The 20,310-nt window shown below is 38.9% G+C and overlaps 1 protein-coding gene across 1 annotated transcript; it reads left to right on the top strand.

Annotated features, from left to right (window-relative positions):
* The first annotated feature begins 2,351 nt into the window (after positions 1-2,351).
* LOC126631182 ((R)-mandelonitrile beta-glucosyltransferase-like) lies at positions 2,352-4,254 on the top strand. The gene is made up of 2 exons (XM_050301346.1): positions 2,352-2,923; positions 3,078-4,254. The coding sequence occupies exons 1-2, from the start codon at positions 2,434-2,436 to the stop codon at positions 4,007-4,009; spliced, it is 1,422 nt and encodes a 473-aa protein (XP_050157303.1). The 5' UTR covers positions 2,352-2,433; the 3' UTR covers positions 4,010-4,254.
* Positions 4,255-20,310: the final 16,056 nt, after the last annotated feature.

The raw sequence follows: 20,310 nt of genomic DNA, 5'->3' as shown, positions 1-20,310 counted from the left end.
GTATTCCATATTCTGCATATTTTTACATGTCATGTTCCTACTATAAGTACAGGTAGGGCACGATCTACCAGAGTAGGATTCTCTTTCATTTTTCTCTCCTTCTATTTGAACAGTTACAATTAAACTACGTCAACATCTTATATTAATATTTTTATAAAGAAAAAAAGCAAAATAAAAAGTATAAGAAGAAGTGTGATAAAAAAAAAAAAAATAAAAAAAAATAAAAATAAAGAGGTATAAGAAGAGGGAAGGTAAAGAGAGGAGGATACAAGGAGAGATAATCCTGCTTTCGATCTACCGTATCTAAGTGGGACCGCGCATCTTTCGGTCAGCTTCGTAAAAGAAGAATCAGGATCCTCTCCTGAGCAAATGGAGAGGATCCTCCTGATCGGGTCCATCGGACCGTTCAAAAGTTATCCAACGGCTATAATTATTATAACTTTTAATGGAGCTTCCTGTTTGTAGCCGTTGGATAAATTTTGAACAGTTCGATGAATCCGATCAGGAGGATCATGTCCATTTGCTCAGGAGAGGATCCTGATCCGTAAAAGGAAAACAAAATATGGCACATGAAGAAGTGAATAGGGTTGCAGGGCAGCATATGTTTCTTCTGCGGTTTGTGGGCACAGTGGCAATATTCACATGCAGCCACACATTTCACACGTCCCAGATCACAAAGGATATGGGATCGCGCTTATCAAGGCTTCCCTCGTGGGGTATCCTCTGTGCTGTGACATGTGTGACGGTGCATGTCTCATCGACCTCGTGAACAATTAAATGATTCTCTAGTTTTCATCCTCCCTTGTGAAAAACATTGTAGACTTAGAGGAGGTGGATTGTCTGTCCACTCATTTTCATACTTTCTTCATACTTTTTTGTGATGTGTAATTACGATTAAGTCATGTTAATATTTTATATAATTTTTTATAGAAATAATAAATTAAAAAGTAATAGGAATATAAAATATTAACGTAGCTTTACCGAAACCACACAAATAGGAAGGTATGGAGAGAGTATGGAAATGGAAGGGTAGACAATCCACCTCTTGTAGACTTAGGCAATTTTTTACACAATTCATTAACACGATACAACGATACGATAATAACGGATTTAGGTCAACACGATAATTAATTGGGTTTTTATCGGATCACACAATAAGAACTTATTAATAACGGGTTCTTAACAGGTTTACACGAGAGTGACACGCAAGTAACCCGTTTCAACACGTTAAGAAAAAAGTTATTTTGATGATTTTAATTTTTTTAAACTACTAAAAAACTTACTATAAAATTCAATAGCCATAGTGTCTATGTGTGTGTATATATATTGTATATTAAATATATATATATTATTGTATTATTGTTCTATATAAATTTTAAAAATTTGAGTTTTATTTATTTATATATTTTTAAAGTATACAATAGGCAAAGAATGAGATTAAAAAATTATAACACACATTAAAAATAAAAATATCAAATAATTTAAAAATACTAAATGCATTCAAAAAATTATAATAATTAATTTACAAGTGTCAAAATTGTAAATACGAACGCTCGTAATCACATCCTCTATGGTTTGAGGATGGGTCTATCATCCCTTGAAATTTGAAACCCATACAAACCCTCATGAAACGCAACTCCCTTAATTTCGCATATCCTTGAACATTTGATATTTTGTAGTAATATATTAATGTTTTTTCATTAGGCTCTTATTTTAGAGTGTGTAATACTTAAAAGGCAAATGTTTTATTTATTTATTTTTGAAGTAATATTTATGTGATAATGTGGTATGCATACACTAACTTCGCATTATGGTTTCCATTATTTTTGGGTCAAATTATGTTTTTTATTTTCATTATTTATTTATTTAAAATATATTTTCTTTAACAGGTAGGTTGAGTCATATTACCTGCTAATTTTAACAGGTCAATTTCAGGTTAGTCATATTATCCGTTTACTTTAACGGGTATTATACAATACGACCTGTTAAGATATCGAGTATGTCACACAAAAGACACGAATAAGAAAACTACGACATAAATGCCATGATTTTCAAACCACATGTTGTTTGATATTTACCATAAAAATATAGGTCCATTTTAAAAGTTATAATAACTTTAGTCGTTGAATCAAATTTTAAAAGTCTGAATTATTTGCTGAGGAAGATTAGTTGAAATGGATCCGTAGGATTCCTTTCCCTCATATTTCACATCGGGACTAATAGATAAATCCTAACCATCCCATGCATTGTGGGCGACACATGCATTGAGTACGGAAACTGCCGCCCTGCCACGTTCATTAGGATAGCACTTGGCAACCTTTTCACCACTATAAAACTGCAGGCAAGAAGAAAAGGTCTCATAGCCAAAAGCATCCCAATTTTCTCAGATTTGTGTCTGATTAGAGAAAGTTAAGAGAGACAGAAAAGGAGAAAATGGGTTTAACTAAGCCACATGCAGTTTTCATACCATTTCCAGCACAAGGTCACATAAACCCCATGCAGCAATTAGCTAAACTCCTCCACTACAAAGGCTTTCACATAACATTTGTCAACACAGAAGTCACTCACAAGCGCCTTATTAATTCCCTAGGTGCCAACTCCCTCGACGGCCTTCCCACCTTCCGATTCGAGACCATTCCTGACGGCCTCCCGGCAAGTCATCCCCGGGACGTGCCATCACTCTGCGTTTCCACTAACAAAACCGGATTGGCGCCATTTAGAGAGCTTGTGAAAAAGCTCAACTCTTCACCCAATTCACCACCTGTGACTTGTATAATTGCTGATGGTGTCATGACCTTCACTCTTGATGCTGCCCATGAATTGGGAATTCCTGAAGTGCTTTTCTGGACAACAAGTGCTTGTGGCTTCTTGGCCTACGCTCAGTATCACCGTCTCATTGAAGAGGGTCTCACCCCTCTTAAAGGTATACTACTACTCAAATCAATCTGACGTTGCAAAAAGTTTGATGTTTTCGTTGAAAACTACAAACTAAAAACTGAAATGATTATCAAACGGTGACAATGTTTTTCAAATAGAATGTTAACTCATCAGTGATATTTCTTGATTTGACCTTGCAGATGAAAGTCATTTCACAAACGGATATTTAGATACCATGGTAGATTGGTTGCCGGGCATGAAAGACATCCGTTTGAAGGACATGCCGAGCTTCATTAGAACCACAGACCCAAATGATGTCATGTTGGAGTTTATGGTGGGTGAGACAGAACGGACCAAAAAAGCTTCAGCTGTGGTTTTGAACACATTTAAGTCCTTTGAGCAGGAAGCTTTGGATGCAATTTCTAGTTTGTTTCCACCAACTTACTCCGTCGGACCCCTAAACCTACTATTCAGTCAGATTCCGGAAGACAACGAGTTGAAGGCAATTGCGTCGAGCCTATGGACAGAAGACACAGAGTGTCTCGACTGGCTCGACACCAAAGAACCTAACTCAGTGGTTTATGTGAATTTTGGAAGCACCACAGTCATGACAAATGAGCAGCTAGTTGAGTTCTCTTGGGGACTTGCAAATAGCAACAAGACATTTTTGTGGATCATTAGGCCTGGCCTTGTTGCTGGAGACACAGCTGTGGTTCCTCCGGAGTTTTTGGAAGAGACCGAGGGAAGAGGTAAGTTGGCAAGTTGGTGCCCTCAGGAACAAGTTCTGACGCACCCTGCCATCGGGGGGTTTTTGACGCACAGCGGATGGAACTCTACCCTTGAGAGTTTGTGCGGCGGAGTGCCGATGATCTGCTGGCCTTTCTTTGCGGAGCAGCAGACCAACTGTAGGTACGCATGCGAACATTGGGGAATAGGCATTGAGATAGAGGATGAGGTGAAAAGAGATTACATTGAAGGTCTCGTGAGAAGATTGATGGAGGGAAAAGAGGGCAAAGAGATGAGGAAGAACGCTTTGGGATGGAAGAAGAAGATAGAGGAGGTCACTAGCCGTAAGGGGTCATCTGTTTTGGATTTGGACAACCTCATTAACCAGGTCCTAATTGCTCCTTGAAATATGGATTTCATTAGAATATCCATAAATCTTATATTTTTTTGGTTGAAACCGTATATCTTATCTTTGGTAAAAATAATGTTTGTCATTCTTTTTAACAAATAAAATGAGTGCTTGATCAGCAGTTTCGTCACAATGTGGCAAGGTAATTGCTGATCAATCTACCTTATAAATAAAGGGGCACTCTATGTTGTATTGCTGGAATTTTTCTGAGGTGATAATGCAGCCAAACATTATTCTTTTCATTATTTTACTCTTTAGTGCGTAATCTTTCACATATTTACGGATATTGAGGATCCTCGTTGAATATACTAGATCCATACTTATTCACATTTTACTTTAAGAGTATTGAAAGACGGCAAATCAAATTACTTAATTATATTCATCTGCAACCATAGGTTTATATTTTTGTTATTTTTTAGACAAATAATTATTAGAAATCCGTGAAAATCAAAGCTTTAACCAAAAAAGGTTCAAAATATTCTATTTAGTCTCAAGTGCGAAATGGGTCTTATAAGAAATCATATCTCTCAATAATGTAGTTTCTCCCGTATTTCAGGCAATTGTATTTGTGTAGCTCATCGTCGAGCCAAGCTAGATTTATCTAGTAGTAGCTCTAAAATTTGGTTTGAGGATCTTCTTTTCTTTTTTTTTTAAATTTTTAAATTTTTAAATTTACTATAATTACGGGAGGGGGATTTCAAAACTATTACAATACTTGAAAGGAAATGGGAGTTTCAAATCCAAAATCCATAAATAGAAACTCAATAATTTGTTCATTAGGATATTGAACCACACGCAATTTGAGGATATCCTTGATGTTATAAGGAATGTCTCATCCAAGATTCAAATTGTACATAATTCCACTTGATAGAAGAGTTTTTCTAGTTACACCACAGGTCCACAACACACATCTAGTTCACCCGACACGTTTTTTTTTCGTTTTTTCACTTTTATGTGTAAAAGCCAATTCTACCCTTACTTGATAAATTGAAAAGAACAAAGCTTGGTTGCTTTATATATAATAGGAAGTCTTGCTAAATTGCCCATGTGGCTACTCACGAGTTTAAAACCTGTACAGTACTTTTTTTCTTTTTCTTTTTCTTTTTTCTAAAAAATTTATACAATATATGCAGCCGCATGGGCTATTTAGCAGCACTTCTTGCTCGACAACCAAGCTTTGATCAACTGAAAAACTAAATAGTACGTATTTTTTGTTTTTACAATAAGCAACAAAGTGATATTTCATTGAACTTCACAAACAATTACAGAGGTTGCCAATCGAGTACATAAGCTCCAATGACCAAGAAATTGATCTGGACTAATTTGGGCAATGAAACACATTACAGTAAACCCATATATGGCTACCACAAGCACTCCCTGCCCTACAAACGTCACAAGTACAAATGTGTCTCAAAAACATGATTGACGCAACAGATCTACAATAGCGACCACATAGGTCATCGAACAAGTGTGAGGCCACATAAAGTCATCGTTGAAAGAGGAGACCACAAACTCATCGCTTAAAGCAAAGACAACATCAAACCACCGCCACCATACGAGCAGAGCGAGGCAACAAAATCAACTACACACTACTCTGAGAAAGGAACCACTGGTTAGTCCATCACAGCGATTGGGACACAAACCAGGGCCACACCTTCACCGCATTAGTGAGCTTCGCTGCGTCCAAAAGTAGATCAGGTCGCACAAGTTCAAGATGTGGCTGCACAAGAGAGGAGTTACCAGATGTGGTTACACAATACAACGACACTTAATTGAACAGCTAAGACAGCGAGTTCCCTAGATCTGAGCGAGCAAGGATGAGAAACCACCAAATCAGTTGAGGAAAGTGTCATTGCCACATAATTAAGCTGATGGAAGTGGAAAGCAACCCACCAGTAGCCACGAAATGCACCATAACCGCAAATCAAGCTCAAAATCAAGGAAAAGACCTTGAAACTGGCAAGGCTCAGATCTGGATAGAGGCACAAAGTCATGGACACACTATTCACAAAATGGTGGGAAAGACCTGGGGAAGAAGGAAAGGTGACACGCTCGACCCCGATATCCTCCAAACACCAAGGTAGACACGTGTTGGCCGACACTTGAATGTGACGAAACCATACTTACATGCATGAGAACTATGAAGAAGGAATGAAGAGAAATAAAACTCGTAAATTTAACTATAATGAATATGCAATTGTGGAACATGTTTAAATGCATACAACTAAACCAGAACATTGAAGAAGGAATAATACACAAATGTACGAACAAAGGAATGGGTCCTACACTGAAAGGACTCGAAGTTACCGATGCGGGAGTGCCTCGACGCCGGGATTGTACGCCTCGAGTCTAAATCCTGAGGGGGCGCAAAACAAAACATGAGTGGACCAATTTATATATAAGTAGTAATAAAACAATTATTCTTCAACGTACTAACCCTCAAAGGTTATGAAAACTCAATAATATAATATGTAATAGGTTTTCCGAAAACCTTAGAATTCCATAAAACCTTCGTAAAACATATATTATATATAGTGTGCTTGGTAGTGGTATCACAATTGCTCGAAGGCACTACATCTTCCGATCGAAGCCATATAAATATCTTCCGCTCGTAGGAACTACAACCCCCAGCCGAAGCCAATATAAGTATCTTCTGCCCGTAGGCATTACACCCTTCGACCGAAGCCAATATAAGTATCATTTGCCCTAGGCACATAGGATGAGTAATCACTAAGTAAGCACATAAAATCGTGAACATAATCGTTCCAAAATATATCTCATCAGAGCTTAGTAGCTCAAACATCATATCATAAATCATATTCGTGAATATCTCAATAAACGTAAATCCAGTGAAGCATGATATTTCAAAAAGTGTAAAACCAATTTATTCATAAACGTTTCATAAAACGTAGCCATTAAATCATGCTATTAATGTATGCATTTTTAATAGTAAAATCATACATTTTAGAAGGGATCCACTCACAAATACTCTGCTGTCGAAGAGAGCCGTGTAATTAGCGAAGACGGAAACGCCATAAACAAATGCACCTAAGCACATAAAGGGATCAATTAATAAAACTATACTAAAATGATTGAATTTGGGAAAATAAAAGTCGGATTTGGAATTAGGGCTTCGAATTACCCTAAGAAGAGTCCTGGGTAAATTTCGTAAAAATCAAAAAAAAATCAACACATAATATTTCGAAGAATATTCCTTGATGAAATATTCCCTGAATGAATATTCCCTAACAGAATATTCCATCCGGGTTGGATTCGGTTCCAATTTGGGTCGGGTCGAAATTGGGTTTGGGCTAGGTAGCTGGTTGGGCTTGGCTAAATGTTGGGCCGGGTTACTAGGACTGGCCTAGGTTAGTTAGGTCTGGGTTAAGTAATAGTGTTTCTTCGTAGTTTCGACGACCAAAACATGTAAAAAAGAGTTAGTCTTCAACCAGAGACGAGGGAAGGACGATTAAAAGGGTTAGAACCTTACCCTCATGTCAGGAAGTCAAGGAACTTGTCGGAGATGGTGGCTCTGTCGCGGTGGTGATGTTGCAGGGTTGAGAGAGGAGTTTAAAAAAGTAAGGAGATGATGGTTAATGCTTAGAACTCGTCAAAACACGACGGTGGGTACGGTGTTATCCTCTGCTTTTATAGAGAGAGAGAAAAAAGAGAAACGAGAAAGAGTTGAGGAAGAGAAGTGAGAGAGAGGACCTTATGGGGAAGATAAGAGAAAATGGAGGGAAAAATGGGTCGGGGGACAAAATAAAAGGAGTGGGCCCCATAAGGCACACTAATTAAGACCCATAAAGCAACCATTTCAAAAATATCTAACCCAACCATAGGAGAATTACCAAATTACCCTTTCGTTTCGTAAAGTTTGGGACGGGTCGTTGCAATCTACCCTTGTTAAGAAAATTTAGTCCCCGAAATTTGAAATAACTTACTATACATAAATACGTCGAAGATAGGAATATATATATATATATATATATATAAAGAAGAAATCAAGTCAGAGCGGTTACATAAAAGAGAATATGCCACACCATCGCAATCGGGTTGCAATGATTCCTCTTTCATGCCTCCAAGCTCCTACCTTCTTCCCTCATTAGTATAAAAATAGTAATAAACTATATAAGGGTGTAAAGTCAAAAATATATAATGACGTAAGGTCACGAATATGTATGTATAATATGATAACGTCAAAATAGATGTGTACCAAAATAAAGGTCAAAAACTCGTACTGAACTTAAAACTGAAAGTGGAGATGACTCACCCAAACATTTGTAACATCAAAATAGAAATATATAACTATAATAAGGTACGTTAAAATACTTGTATTGAAAAAAAATCAAAACTGAAAATGGAAGTGTGTCTGGCCCAAGTATTCGTAACATCACGTACATCGAGGATAGGTGTAGGCGTCATTGGGTCTAGCCCCAACAATAACTAATCAGTAACAACTACCGTAGATGGGTTTACCTGTCCACTTGCTTAACGAACCCAACAATAAGCCATCGATATTACAGTTGGCCGCTTGCGATATCGACAACACATTGTTATCTCGCTAAGCAAGTAGTAATTTCCGTAGGGTGCAAAATTACCATTCGTCTAACTCCAAGTCGACATCATCAGAAGCACACAGTTTCCCATGTCAAAAATTCAAACGTTCGAATACCAGTTCGCAAAAATCTACTGTCTAACCAGTGTTGCCTGTAGAAATCCTCGTGCCATCTCTCAAAAAGTGCCATACCCAAACCGAAAATAAAAACTATCATCATAAGAAATTCTAACAGAGATTCGTGCAAATTCTAATCATCCTGAAACCACAGAATGAGCAAACACGACACGTCTTCCAAGGTGTGGATAGCTTGTTCAGACTGTCCAACATTCTATGAATGAAATATGGTATTGGATAACAACTTAGTACCTAAGGTCTTCAAGAAAGCTTCACAAGACTTATGAGTGAAACGCGCATCATGATGAGGTACAAAAGTGATGGCATCTAGAAAAATCAAACAATGTGATTCACAAAGCCTAAGCGAGCTGATTCATTAAAATTTCTCTCGGATTTAGCAATGACTATATCGAGAAGGCTAAGAGAACACTCAAGAATTTAAGGGTCAATGTAAACACAAAAATTCTGTAACGAATAAAACGAGAACACATGTACAAAGTAGATTTGTATTGATGAATTTGTTGGGTTACAATCTCTGTTTACAATTTTCCTCTGTTTCAGTCTTCAAATTTGATGTAGCTGTGTAGGTTTATGATCCAAGGGTCGTGATGACTTGATCTCAGATGAACAATTGAATGATTGCTTCAAGTTTTGAGCTTGAAACAATGTGTGGATAGTCTTCACTTCGGTTTGTGTATGACATGCAGCAAAGGTGATGTTGATATGAGATTTTGTTGATTCAAGGGTCTTGGTGACTTGATCTTGAATTGAACGTTGTTACATGTTTTAAGCTTGCAACAAAGTCTTGAAGGAATTGGCACAAGTGGTTGTTGATTCTTTAAGGGAATGTTTTAGCTTTGGTCTAAAGAAAGCTTCGCCTTTGGTTGTAAATTCTTTAAAAAGAGCTTTGGCAATGTATTAGTCTTCAAAGATTTGGCAGAGGTTCTCCTTTTGTGAGAATTTCGACCCTTCAATGTAGAAAATTATCAACCTTATACTTGTATGAGGACCTTGTATTTATAGACTTCTCAAAACTTGCCTTTTGGATTAATTTGGCTTGGATTTGTGTCTTGATTCATCCATGTGAGAATTTAGGCATGTTTTATGTCTTAATTTAACCCACTTTCCCTTTCTTGGCCGAATTATAGGGCTTTCTTGCCTATTTCGTGAACAATCTTCAATTCTTGCTTGTTTTGTGAAGATGCTTTAACTTTCTTTCCAGTTTTGGGAGCAATTTGGGCTCTTTGTCGATTTTAAAGGATTTCTTCCCTCTTTGCCGCATTTTAGGAATGCTTTTGAGCTTCCTTTGCTTGATTTGTGATGCTTCATTTGTATGCAACGAAATTTACATGTCTACAAATGCCCCCACTTCAAGGCGCGTTGTAGGCATGTGCTTGTCACATGTAGGAAACATGTTTTTAAGTCCTGCAATGTGAATGTTCTAACTCAAGGGTCGTTGAGACTTGATCTAGAATTAGTTTGCTTCTTCAATAGCCGTAGAGGCATATTTCTTGAACATAACATTTCTTCAAGGGCCGTTGAGGCGTATCCCTTGTTGGCCATGTATAACATTGCCCTTTTTGCTTTGGAATTTGCTTCCTTCGTTTGATTAGAATGTACTTCCTTATTTTAATTTTCCTTTTGCTATTTGGTATGTATTTTTCCTATAGCATTAGGAAGCAATTGACCCCTATTTTTAGGACAATTGGGTGTGTGTTTTTGCCATAACATACCCTTGCTGTGCACTGCCACTGTGCTTGCGGTTGTGCCATGCCCTATTACTGCTTGCTGCAGTGTGTAATTGCTTCTTGGAGCTTGTTGCAATGTGTCACTTTTTATGTGGTGATGTGCAAAAGATTACAACGAAGTTACACTGTGTAGTGCCTTTTGGTCACAGTTTTCCTCGGTCATGATGTTGTCGTTGAGTGCAAGAAACTGCTTGCGTAATCGCTGCGGGGTTACGTAGCATTTTGGTTTTATTTGCTACTGTAGTGTGCTTTGAAGAATCGTCTTGTAGTTGCCATCTTTGCTGCGCTACTCAAGCTTTGTGGCTGATTTCTTTTCGTTGTTGTGACTTTGTCATCGTCATCTTTCAACGCTCAAGAGGTTTGCTCAAATGTCTTTTGCTTTAGTGAAGCAATTTTTTTTTTTTGCTTCTTCTTGCTGTGCCGCCTTATGCTTATGTTGTTTTATTTGTTTTTTGTTTGTTTTTGTTGCATCCATGTATTTTTCAAGTACTTTAAGAGCAATAGCATCACCATTCTTGCAAAGGAAGGTGATTTGCAAGATAGAGAAACAACGTTGAAGCTTTCTGGGCCGTTGACTGGCCCTAAGGTGCTTGTTCTTCCTACAAAAGACAACTTGATGCATATCAAGTCATGGTCTTCTGAAGTATCTTAGGAGGTGATAGATTTTGGTTGACCATATACGAAGAAGAATGTGTGTACATCGAGGATTCTGATCTTGAATCCGTAGCACCATGTTCGTGATAATTCACCGGCTTTGATGTGAAAATTAACTTGACACACAAATTAAACCCTGTTAAACATGTAATTGTAGTATTAAGAAAGTAGGGATCCTTCTAGACCAGGGATTAACTAGGGCTGCTAATCAACGCAAATAAGACTCAAAAACACTAAACTAGACTCTATAGACTTAAAACTGACTCAAAACACTCAAAACTGCAAAACTAAGTTAAAAAGACTCAAAACAGACCCCAGGGAGCTATTTGGACGAATTTAAGACTAGTAAGACTCAAAACACTAAATTGGACAGATTTAAACACTTTTCTAACTAATCTAAGACACTTAATTAAAAGGAGGATTGATTTGGACGAAATTTAACTAATCTAAACAAATTGCAAAACAAAGTAAATTAGGTGATTTGAATGGTGAAAACTTAGCCAAAGGATCCTTCTCCACACATGACATATGCATATAAACTAATTTCCAGTATTGTTCCCTTAGATTATGAATGACAACACCCCAAGTTAACCGTGACAGCACAAATTAACCATCAAATTTTCCTTAACTCATTGAATTGGACGGGATACACATCACAACCAAATTATCCTTCTCAAGTTCCCTAACTATGAAAAGCATGATAGAAAAACATATCAAAGGTCATTAAGTTCTTTGAAAACCATAAGCATTGACGAGGCATTCGCAACTATGAAAAACATGATACTCCTGCCAAGGATTTACTTAACATAATCATGACTAGTGACTTCCACTACTTGTGAATATAAGTTCATAACGATTAGGTGAAACTCCCTTATACTTTAGCATCAAGTTTATGCATGCAAACTAAGTATACATCCTTAATCAACATACATAAACAAGTTTTAATAACTCAGATAAGCAAATCACATTCAAGACTCAAGAAACAATAATTGGATGTAATCAATTCATATAAAGCATATAATCATGGCTTCGAATTCACCTCTAACTAAAAAGAACTTAGTTCCACATGTCTTTAGAAACTGAAATAAACATTATAACCAACATTGAAACAAATTTAAAGATAGAAAGAACTATGTACGTCCCAGCAACTCCAATGGCAGATTCGAACCCTCCTTGGATTGCAAGCCACAACAGAAAACTCCTTCTTCCTTCCTTGTTGCGCTACTTGATGAATCTCTGAGAAATTTGCGTGAATTGTGGTGTAAAATGAATATGGGGGTGGTGATCTGATTTGTGCGGTAGAATGATGTATTTATAGGCTAGGCACGCATAAGGCTGAGTAGGAATAGGATTGTGTAACCAAAACCCAAGTGGAATGGGTTAAAACAATCAGAAACCAAAGGGAATTAGGCTAGAGCTACAAGACACAAATTCCTGCAAGAAAAGGGATAAATTCGGCCTAATTCAAGAGGGAAAAAAATTAGGGTTTGGCAGAAATCCAAAAGGAAAAGGATTGCAGATTCTAGAGCTTCTAGAAAAGGGGGAAGCGCCAGATTTGTAGGGACTTCTAGAAAGAGTGTTATGTGGCTGATTTCTAGAAGAATGGCCTAAAACATGCGGCACCAATGTAGGAACATATAAGACTTCTAGAAATCAGGTATTTAGGTCCCTTTGCAGCTAGATTTAAGGCATGATAAGATTAGGATTTGATTAGATAAGATAAGGTTAGTTTGGATAAGATAAGGTTGGATAACATTGGATAAGGTTTTGGATAATGTTCCTTCTTTTGAGTTGATTCCTTATCTTTTTTATCTTGGATTTATTTCTTCAACTCTTTAGCACATTCCTTGACATCTTTGGTCTTCAAATTCGTCCACCCATCTTGCTTCACTCATAAGCTATCCATTTGATGCCCAAAATTGCTCCAAAATGCTCCAAATTGCACTTTCTTGCCAACTTTGTCATTTGGACCTACAAACACACGAAAATAGCTTAAAACACTAAAATAAGCACAACCTAATTATGAAAATGAAAGAAAACAAGCTAACTAAGTCGCATAAATATGCTCCTATCAGGCTTCGTTTGAGCTTCTTGGTGATCTCATTCATAGCGGAGCTATGACTTGGAATGGCATCTTGTCTACTACTAGAGAAGCTATCTCTATTGGGTTTTATTAGGAGTGGCTTGAAGATGTCTTAAGCCGATCTAAAGATGTGCTTACCAACGTGGGCCTTTATCACAATGTGTACGAATCTTTGTTTAGTTATGACCGCCATCATTCCGTCCTTCATGCGTTCTTTGAGCATTGGTGTTTAGGAACCAACAGACTTCACATGGCATAAGGGGAGATGTCGATTTCACTTTGGGATCTCCACAACATAGGAGGCTTGCCAATCCAGGGTAAGTTTTACAACGAGGATTTTCCTAGCGTGGAGGAATTTTCTCATTGCAATGGCCGAAGATTGCTATTTGTTTTAGGCGTATCGCAAGCTTTCCTATAAAGCTCAAAGTAAATCAAGCGTGAAGATTTCTTCATGGATCCGATTTTGGTATTAGGATGCCTAGAAGTAGAAGAAGCCTTCAAAGAAAAGTGGCTGCAACAAGACCACTAAACCAAAGGGAGACTCAGACCCATAAGGTGCCATCGTTTAGCTAGGCGCCGTGCCTTTGTTGAGTTGAAAGTGTTTGTGGATCTTGGTGCAGCGTCAGAGCACGTGGAAGAATCTTACCTAGCCGCTTTCTTATTTTATTGGCTTTGTAAGTTTGTTTTCCCCAAAGACGACATCAAATTTATCCGCCTCAGAGTCTTCAAAGTGGCTAGCAAGATGGCTGCAAGTGAATATTTCAGCCTTGCTATTCCGTTTTTAGCTAATATTTATGATGGCTTAAGTGTTGTTTAGAACTCGGCAAGCACCGAAGATCGTGCTGCAGTACTTCCCTACCACTATGTGTACGGTTGGGTGAGTACTTTGGCACTCATTGTTCTTTGTCGACTTTGGACAAGTTGGGGCCTTCTTCATCAACTTCAGCCATGTTAGGGCCTTTCATGATAAGGTATTCTGGAGTGTTTTCTGCAAAGAGCCTTGATGATTTACAGGCGTAGGTATTGTTTAGAAACTGTGAAGGTTTGAGAATGGACCATCTAACAAGGGGTTGGCTTAACGGAGCGAGGCCTCATAAATGATTCGCACCTTCGTTTCTCATACTTGTCTTATCTTACAAATCTTTGGTTGGGGTATTTTTTTTTACGGCAAAGAGACTGATGTATTGTTCAGCCGTATAGCCTTTATCGTTTCATCATGCAATTTGGTTCTGTCCAACATGTGTCAAGCAAGCTAAAGGAAAATGCACAGTCGGAATCTTTGCAAGCCGTATATATGCATTGGGAGTCTTGTACCTGTGCATGCACAAATGTTTCTATCACCCTGCCGGCCAAGGACGAGTTCAAGAGTAATCTAGTGACCCATGCCTATGTAGGTTGGTGGTCAAAGGTACACCATGAAGACTTGGGGACGGCAAGTGGCACCAATTCTTCTCGTTCACGCAATGATGCACAAAGAAAGGGTTGTTCTGCGATTCCTACACAGCTAGCACCTTTCAATTTTACGAGCGCAGTTCCTTTGCAAGATAGACCTACGGCTTTAGCTCTTCAATGCCCATGTTTGTCTTTTCAGCACTCGGATACTTCTGAATAGGCGGGTGACAAAGTTGACTCGCACAAAAATGAACTTATTTTGATCCAGCGTCAACAAGTTTTGAACAAGCGACCACTTAAAAGTGTTATGGATAATTGTGATGTCACTTTTGGTCATAAGAAGAAGAAAGTGTTTAGGCCTCTTCAGTTTGATGGTTGTGTGTCTCTTGAGAAAGATGTATGTATTTCTTTCTTTCTTGTTATTTCTTCTGCTTTTATTGGTTTAGCTTTTGTTTCTAACATCTTTCTTTGTCTTTTTTAGGTTGGGTCCTCTTGTTCCTTTGATTTAGCGCACATGGGCGTTCATTCCTTTATGGAGATGTTATTTGGAGGCAACCTACCTACGGACAAGGAGATTGGGGATCTGCCTGGTGCAGAGCTTGCTACAAATCCACCAAGTTACCCAAGTTTGTCGTGTGTATGTATGGGTATGCAGGAGCCCATCATGCGTCCAACACATTTGCCAACTAGTTTCGAGATCTCTCTTAGATAGATAAACCTTAGTGGCACTGAGCAATTCATTCATCACATCAACCTTTGTGCGGCTATAGATATCAAGAGCCATATTGAGAAAAGGTTGCAAAGTGCCTATTGGAAGACCTTGCGTTGCTTAAGAAATACTTATCAAAACTCGTTTCTGCAATCGATAACTTTAATGTTGATTCTTCACTTTTGAGAGTCAAGATTGCTGAACTTATGGCTACCTCAACTAAGTATTCTTCTTTGCATGCTGTTTCTTTGAAGAAGTTGAATCCACAGGTTAGAGCTCAGCAACTTGTGGCAATAGACTTATCAATTACCTAAGTTTTGTCTTCTCAACAAGTTGCTTCGGGGGGTTATCAAGCCACAGAGACTTCTTTAACTTTCGTCCAAGCACATCTAGAAGCGTTGGTGTGAGAGTGAGAGCAGTTGGAAATCGAAGCATCACAACTTCAAGGTGTTTTCTCGAAGCAGGAAGCTACACTTTCCCAACATCAAGAGAAGATTTTACGCCTAGAGCAAGAGAAAGGTGTGGCCATGGAAGAGCCTACCTTGTCTCCCACCGATGTGGAGACTTTGAAGACTTTGGAAGGCTTGCTTAAAGGCCGTCACCATAGCTTTAGGGACATAGCTTTCAAGTAATGTCTTCCATTTTTATGCTTTAAGTCTTTTTACTTTTGCTTACTTTGTAATAAGGTTTGCAGCTAAATTCTTCCTTTAAAGAAATAAAGTATTCACATTTTGAATTTGCTCTTTATTCTTCAAAGTGTTTGCGTTTTGTTGCTGATGTGACTGTACTTGAAGTTTTGAAGTTTCAAGTTACCTAAGTACCCTCGGTTGAGGAGGGATCAAGTCATGTCATAGTTCAAAGGAACGATGGATTATTTTTTTATGGTGATTTTGATTTTTACTATACACAGTTTATGCTCTTGTGGGTTAAGAGCATTGAGTGTCACTTTTAAGCTCGTGTGAACAGGGAGCATTAAGTGTCGCCTTTTAAGCTCATGTGAACAAGGAGTATTGTACCGTGCAATTTAGGCTCATGTAGGCGAGGAGCTTTGTGTCGTGTATAGTTTAGGCTCATGTAAACGAGCATTGCCTTTTTGTTTTAGGGGTAGTATCACTTCAAGAATCTGTTGTTGATGGGGCCAATCTTAAAGTCGTCTTTCACCATAATTAAGTAGGCGTCATTGGTGTAGACCTCGTGTATTACGTATGGTCCATCCCACTTTGATGTGAACTTGCTTTTTATCTTGTGAGTTGTGATGATAAGCCTTCATAATGCCAAGACAAGATCTCTAGTTTGGAAAGACCTTGGGCGGACCTTCTTGTTGAATACCTTGGATAACCATGCTTGGTAGCATTCCAAGTGTTGTTGAGCTTCAAGCCTTCTTTCGTCGAGTGCTTCCAACTCTTGAAGTTGTAACTTCCACATTTTCTTCTTCAGTCAAGCCTTCTTGTATAGCCATCCTTAGTAAAGGGATTTAACTTTCGAGCGGCAGAACAGCTTTCACGCCATATACGAGAGAATAAGGCGCAGCTTGGGTAGGAGTTCTATGTCTCGTCTTATATGCCTAAAGTGCTTCGCTTATTCTTCCGTGTCAGTCTCTCTTTGTTTGGCCGATCACCTTCTTCAAGAGGTTACACAGTATTTTGTTAAATACTTCCGCAAGATCGTTGCCCTGAGCATGATACATGGAAGGCTTGTGCTACTTAAACTTGTCTTTCTCCAAAGCTCGTCCATGAGTCGATTGGAGAACTATTTTCCATTGTCGGTGATAATGTAGCGAGGCACACCATAATGGTGGATGATATGCTCCTTGATGAAATGGATGATAGTTTCTTTCTTGACTTCCCTTAGAGGTACAGCTTGAGCCTACTTGGAGAAGTAATTCATTGTGGCTAGGATGTAGGCTTCTCTAGTAAATGATTTTGGTGTGATTGGTCCCACGACGTCCAATCTCTATGCATCAAATAGCTATGAAGCAACCGTAGGGTGTAATGGCTCAGGCGGTTGATGTATGAAGTTGGCATGGAATTGGCAGGCTTAGCATCTTTTGGCGTATTCCAGGCAATCATTTACCATGCTTGTCCAGTAATAGCCTATTCTTTTGAGATGGAAGTGTTGCCTTGGTCTAGACTGATGCGCTCTGCATATACCTGAGTGTGCTTCTTTCATGGCTTAATTAGCTTCTTCCCCACCTAGGCATTTTAGAAGTACTCATTCAAAAGAGCATCGGTAGAGTGTTCCTTTGTAGTAAAGGAAGCAAGGTGCTCGTCAACGTTTTTCAGAGCGGTGTTTAGGATCGTTTAGAAGCTTTCCATGCTCCAAGTAGTTAATTAGTGGTTGTCTCCACTCTTCAATGATGAATGGGATCACCTATCTTTGGCAAACTGGTATGTCTGCAACTTCATCTTCTCCTAGTGCCATACTTGAGGTTAAGTTAGCGAGAGCGTCCTCCATTTGATTATCTTTTCTTGGCAAATGTTCTAACGTCATAACCACGAACTTTTGTAGCAGTTAAGTTGCTAGCCGAAAGTATGGGACGAGATCATCTTTCCTCACTTCATATTCAGTCAAAAGTTGATTAATTATAAGCTTGGAATCGCCATACACTTCTAGCGTTGTGATTTCCATGTCGATTGCCATTTGGAGTTCAATGATCAGGGCTTGGTACTCAGCGACGTTGTTGGAGCATTGCTCGCTTAATCGGAAGGAATTGGGTAGTACTTGTCTTTGTGGCAACATGAATACTACTCCAGCTTCCACTCGTTCGTTCGTATGGATCCATCGAATAACATTGTCTATGTCGAGAAGATGTCGACGTTGAACACCTCATTGTTAGGCAAGTCGCTTGAGATTTTCCAATCGGCTAGGATTAGATGATCAGCAAGAAAGTCTGACAGTGCTTGTCCCTTGATGGCTTTAGCTGGGACATAGATAATCTCGTATTGATTGAGAAGCAACACCCATTTAGCGCCTTGTCAGAACGGGTTTCGACATAATGGACTTGATTAGGTCAGCTTTAGCAACCAAGTGGATAGTGTAAGCATGCATGTAGTGTCTTAGCTTTTGTACCTCAAAGACTAGGGCAAGGCAATTCTTCTCAATCGATGAGTAGTTGAGCTTGGCACCAGTGATAGTCCTACTTGGGTAGTAGAGTGCTATTTCCTTTTGGTCTTCATTTTCTTGTGCCAAGAGTGCTCCAATAGAACCTTCTTGTGCGGCAATGTATAGGATTAGTGGTTTTTCAGGCACGTGTGCTCCTAAGATAGGTGGGCTTGCCGAATACCATTTTATGCTCTTGAAGGCATTGTGGCAGGCGTTATCCCATATGAATGGAGCGTCATCTTCATGAGTCGACTAAAGGGTTGACAGCATCCAGTAAAGTTGAAGATGAAGCGTCTGATGAAGGCTAGCCGCCCTTGTAGACTTTTCAGCTCATGTAAGTTCCTTAGTTCAGGCATGCTTTGGATGGCCTTGATCTTCGATTGGTCTACTTCAATGCCACGGTGCTTGACAATGAAGCTGAGGAATTTCCCAGAAATGACTCCAACTGCACACTTCAATGGGTTCATTTTGAGGTTGTAGTGTTGTAATTTGTTGAACACCATTCGTAAATCCTTCAAGTGATTAAATCTCTTTTTGTTGTTAACAACTACATCGTCTACGTAACATTCTACATTTTTATGTAGCATGTTGTTGAAGATCTTCTGCATTATGCGTTGATATGTAGCCCGAGTGTTATTCAAGCCAATAGGCATTACCTAGTAGCAATACATACCTTTTGGAGTGCGAAAGGCTGTTAGTTCCTCATCTTTGAGAGCCATACAGATTTGATTGTACCCAAATGAGTCATCTATGATTGATAATGCCTCGTGGCCAGTGATTGGGTCTACCATGATTTCGATGATTGGCAAGGGAAAGTTATCGTTCGAGCAAGCGTCCTTGAGGTCTTGGAAGTCTACACAAACACGTATTTGTCCAGATTTCTTAAGAACAATGACAATGTTAGAGATCCACTTAGGGTAGTGCTCCTTTTGAATAAAGCCTGCTTCGATTAGCTTGTCAATCTAGGCCTTAATTTGTGTGATGAGCTCGGATCGATAGAGTCTTTAAGTTTGCTTTATCGGTCATGTTCCATGCTTGACTGCAAGATGATGCACGGTAATGGTAGGGTTAAGGCTAGGCATTTCCTTGTAGGTCCAAGCAAAGATGTCTTTATACTCGAATAGCAGTTGGTAGTACTCCTCAATCTCGTCCACACTTAGCAGTGCAATTATGAAGATAGGTTTTGGTTCCTAGTTTGTGCCTAAGTTAAGCCCATTGAGATCATCAACTGTGGCTTACCCCCCATCCTCGAGCTATGGTCGCACAACAGTGATGTATTCCTCAGGGATTTCATCTTTTTTGTCTTTTTGGATTGTGATGTAGAAGATGTCTTAGACTTCTTCTTCAGTGCAGTCCTCTTGGGCTTGTTGACGATGGTGCGCCTCATTTCCTTTAGTGGTCCTTTTATGTCAACCTTCAAGGTTGCTTGGCACTTCATCCTTGAAGGAATCGAGCTTAAAACGTCATCTTTTTATGCTAGACCGTCAAGCTTTTCTTCCTTTGGCATTGTCTTTCTCTTTCTATAAGGCTTTTTGGTTTCTTCAAGTCTTTCCAAAGCCGACCATAGCGGAAGAAAGCCAGCAGTGTTGCTTTGTTTCTTAGGTTTTGACAACTTTTTGAAAACAGAGCTTTAGGATGTTAGCGTGTTAAGCCTCTTGAAGACGGATGTTCGGTCTTGACCACTGATGCGATCAAGTGCCGAAATTCTGTGTTTTAAATGATTTAGCCTATTGAAGACTGATGTTCGAGAGGCAGTTTAGGCTTCTCTTAATCTTGTTCAATGCTCACATTGATATGATGAGTGCTAGTATTTTTCGCTTTGCTTGAAATCTTCACGGGTGTATTTGGTGTGAAGCCAAGTCCAGCTTTGTTGCTGTCAACTCTGCAACCATGTTTCTTCAACTTCTTTTCAGTCTCGATGAGGTCATGTTCTTT

The sequence above is a fragment of the Malus sylvestris genome, chromosome 8, assembly GCF_916048215.2.
Source record: "Malus sylvestris chromosome 8, drMalSylv7.2, whole genome shotgun sequence".
Classification (NCBI taxonomy): Eukaryota; Viridiplantae; Streptophyta; class Magnoliopsida; order Rosales; family Rosaceae; genus Malus; species Malus sylvestris.
Note: the sequence above shows the minus strand (reverse complement) of the source record. Positions and strands in the feature narration are given on the sequence as shown.

What these genes read in the sequence shown, in the direction of transcription:
- LOC126631182 (XM_050301346.1), top strand. Translation starts at nt 2,434, where the DNA reads ATGGGTTTAACTAAGCCACATGCAGTTTTCATACCATTTCCAGCACAA. An exon ending in GGGTCTCACCCCTCTTAAAG is followed by an intron (nt 2,924 to 3,077) that starts GTATACTACTAC and finishes TTGACCTTGCAG; the next exon opens with ATGAAAGTCATTTCACAAAC.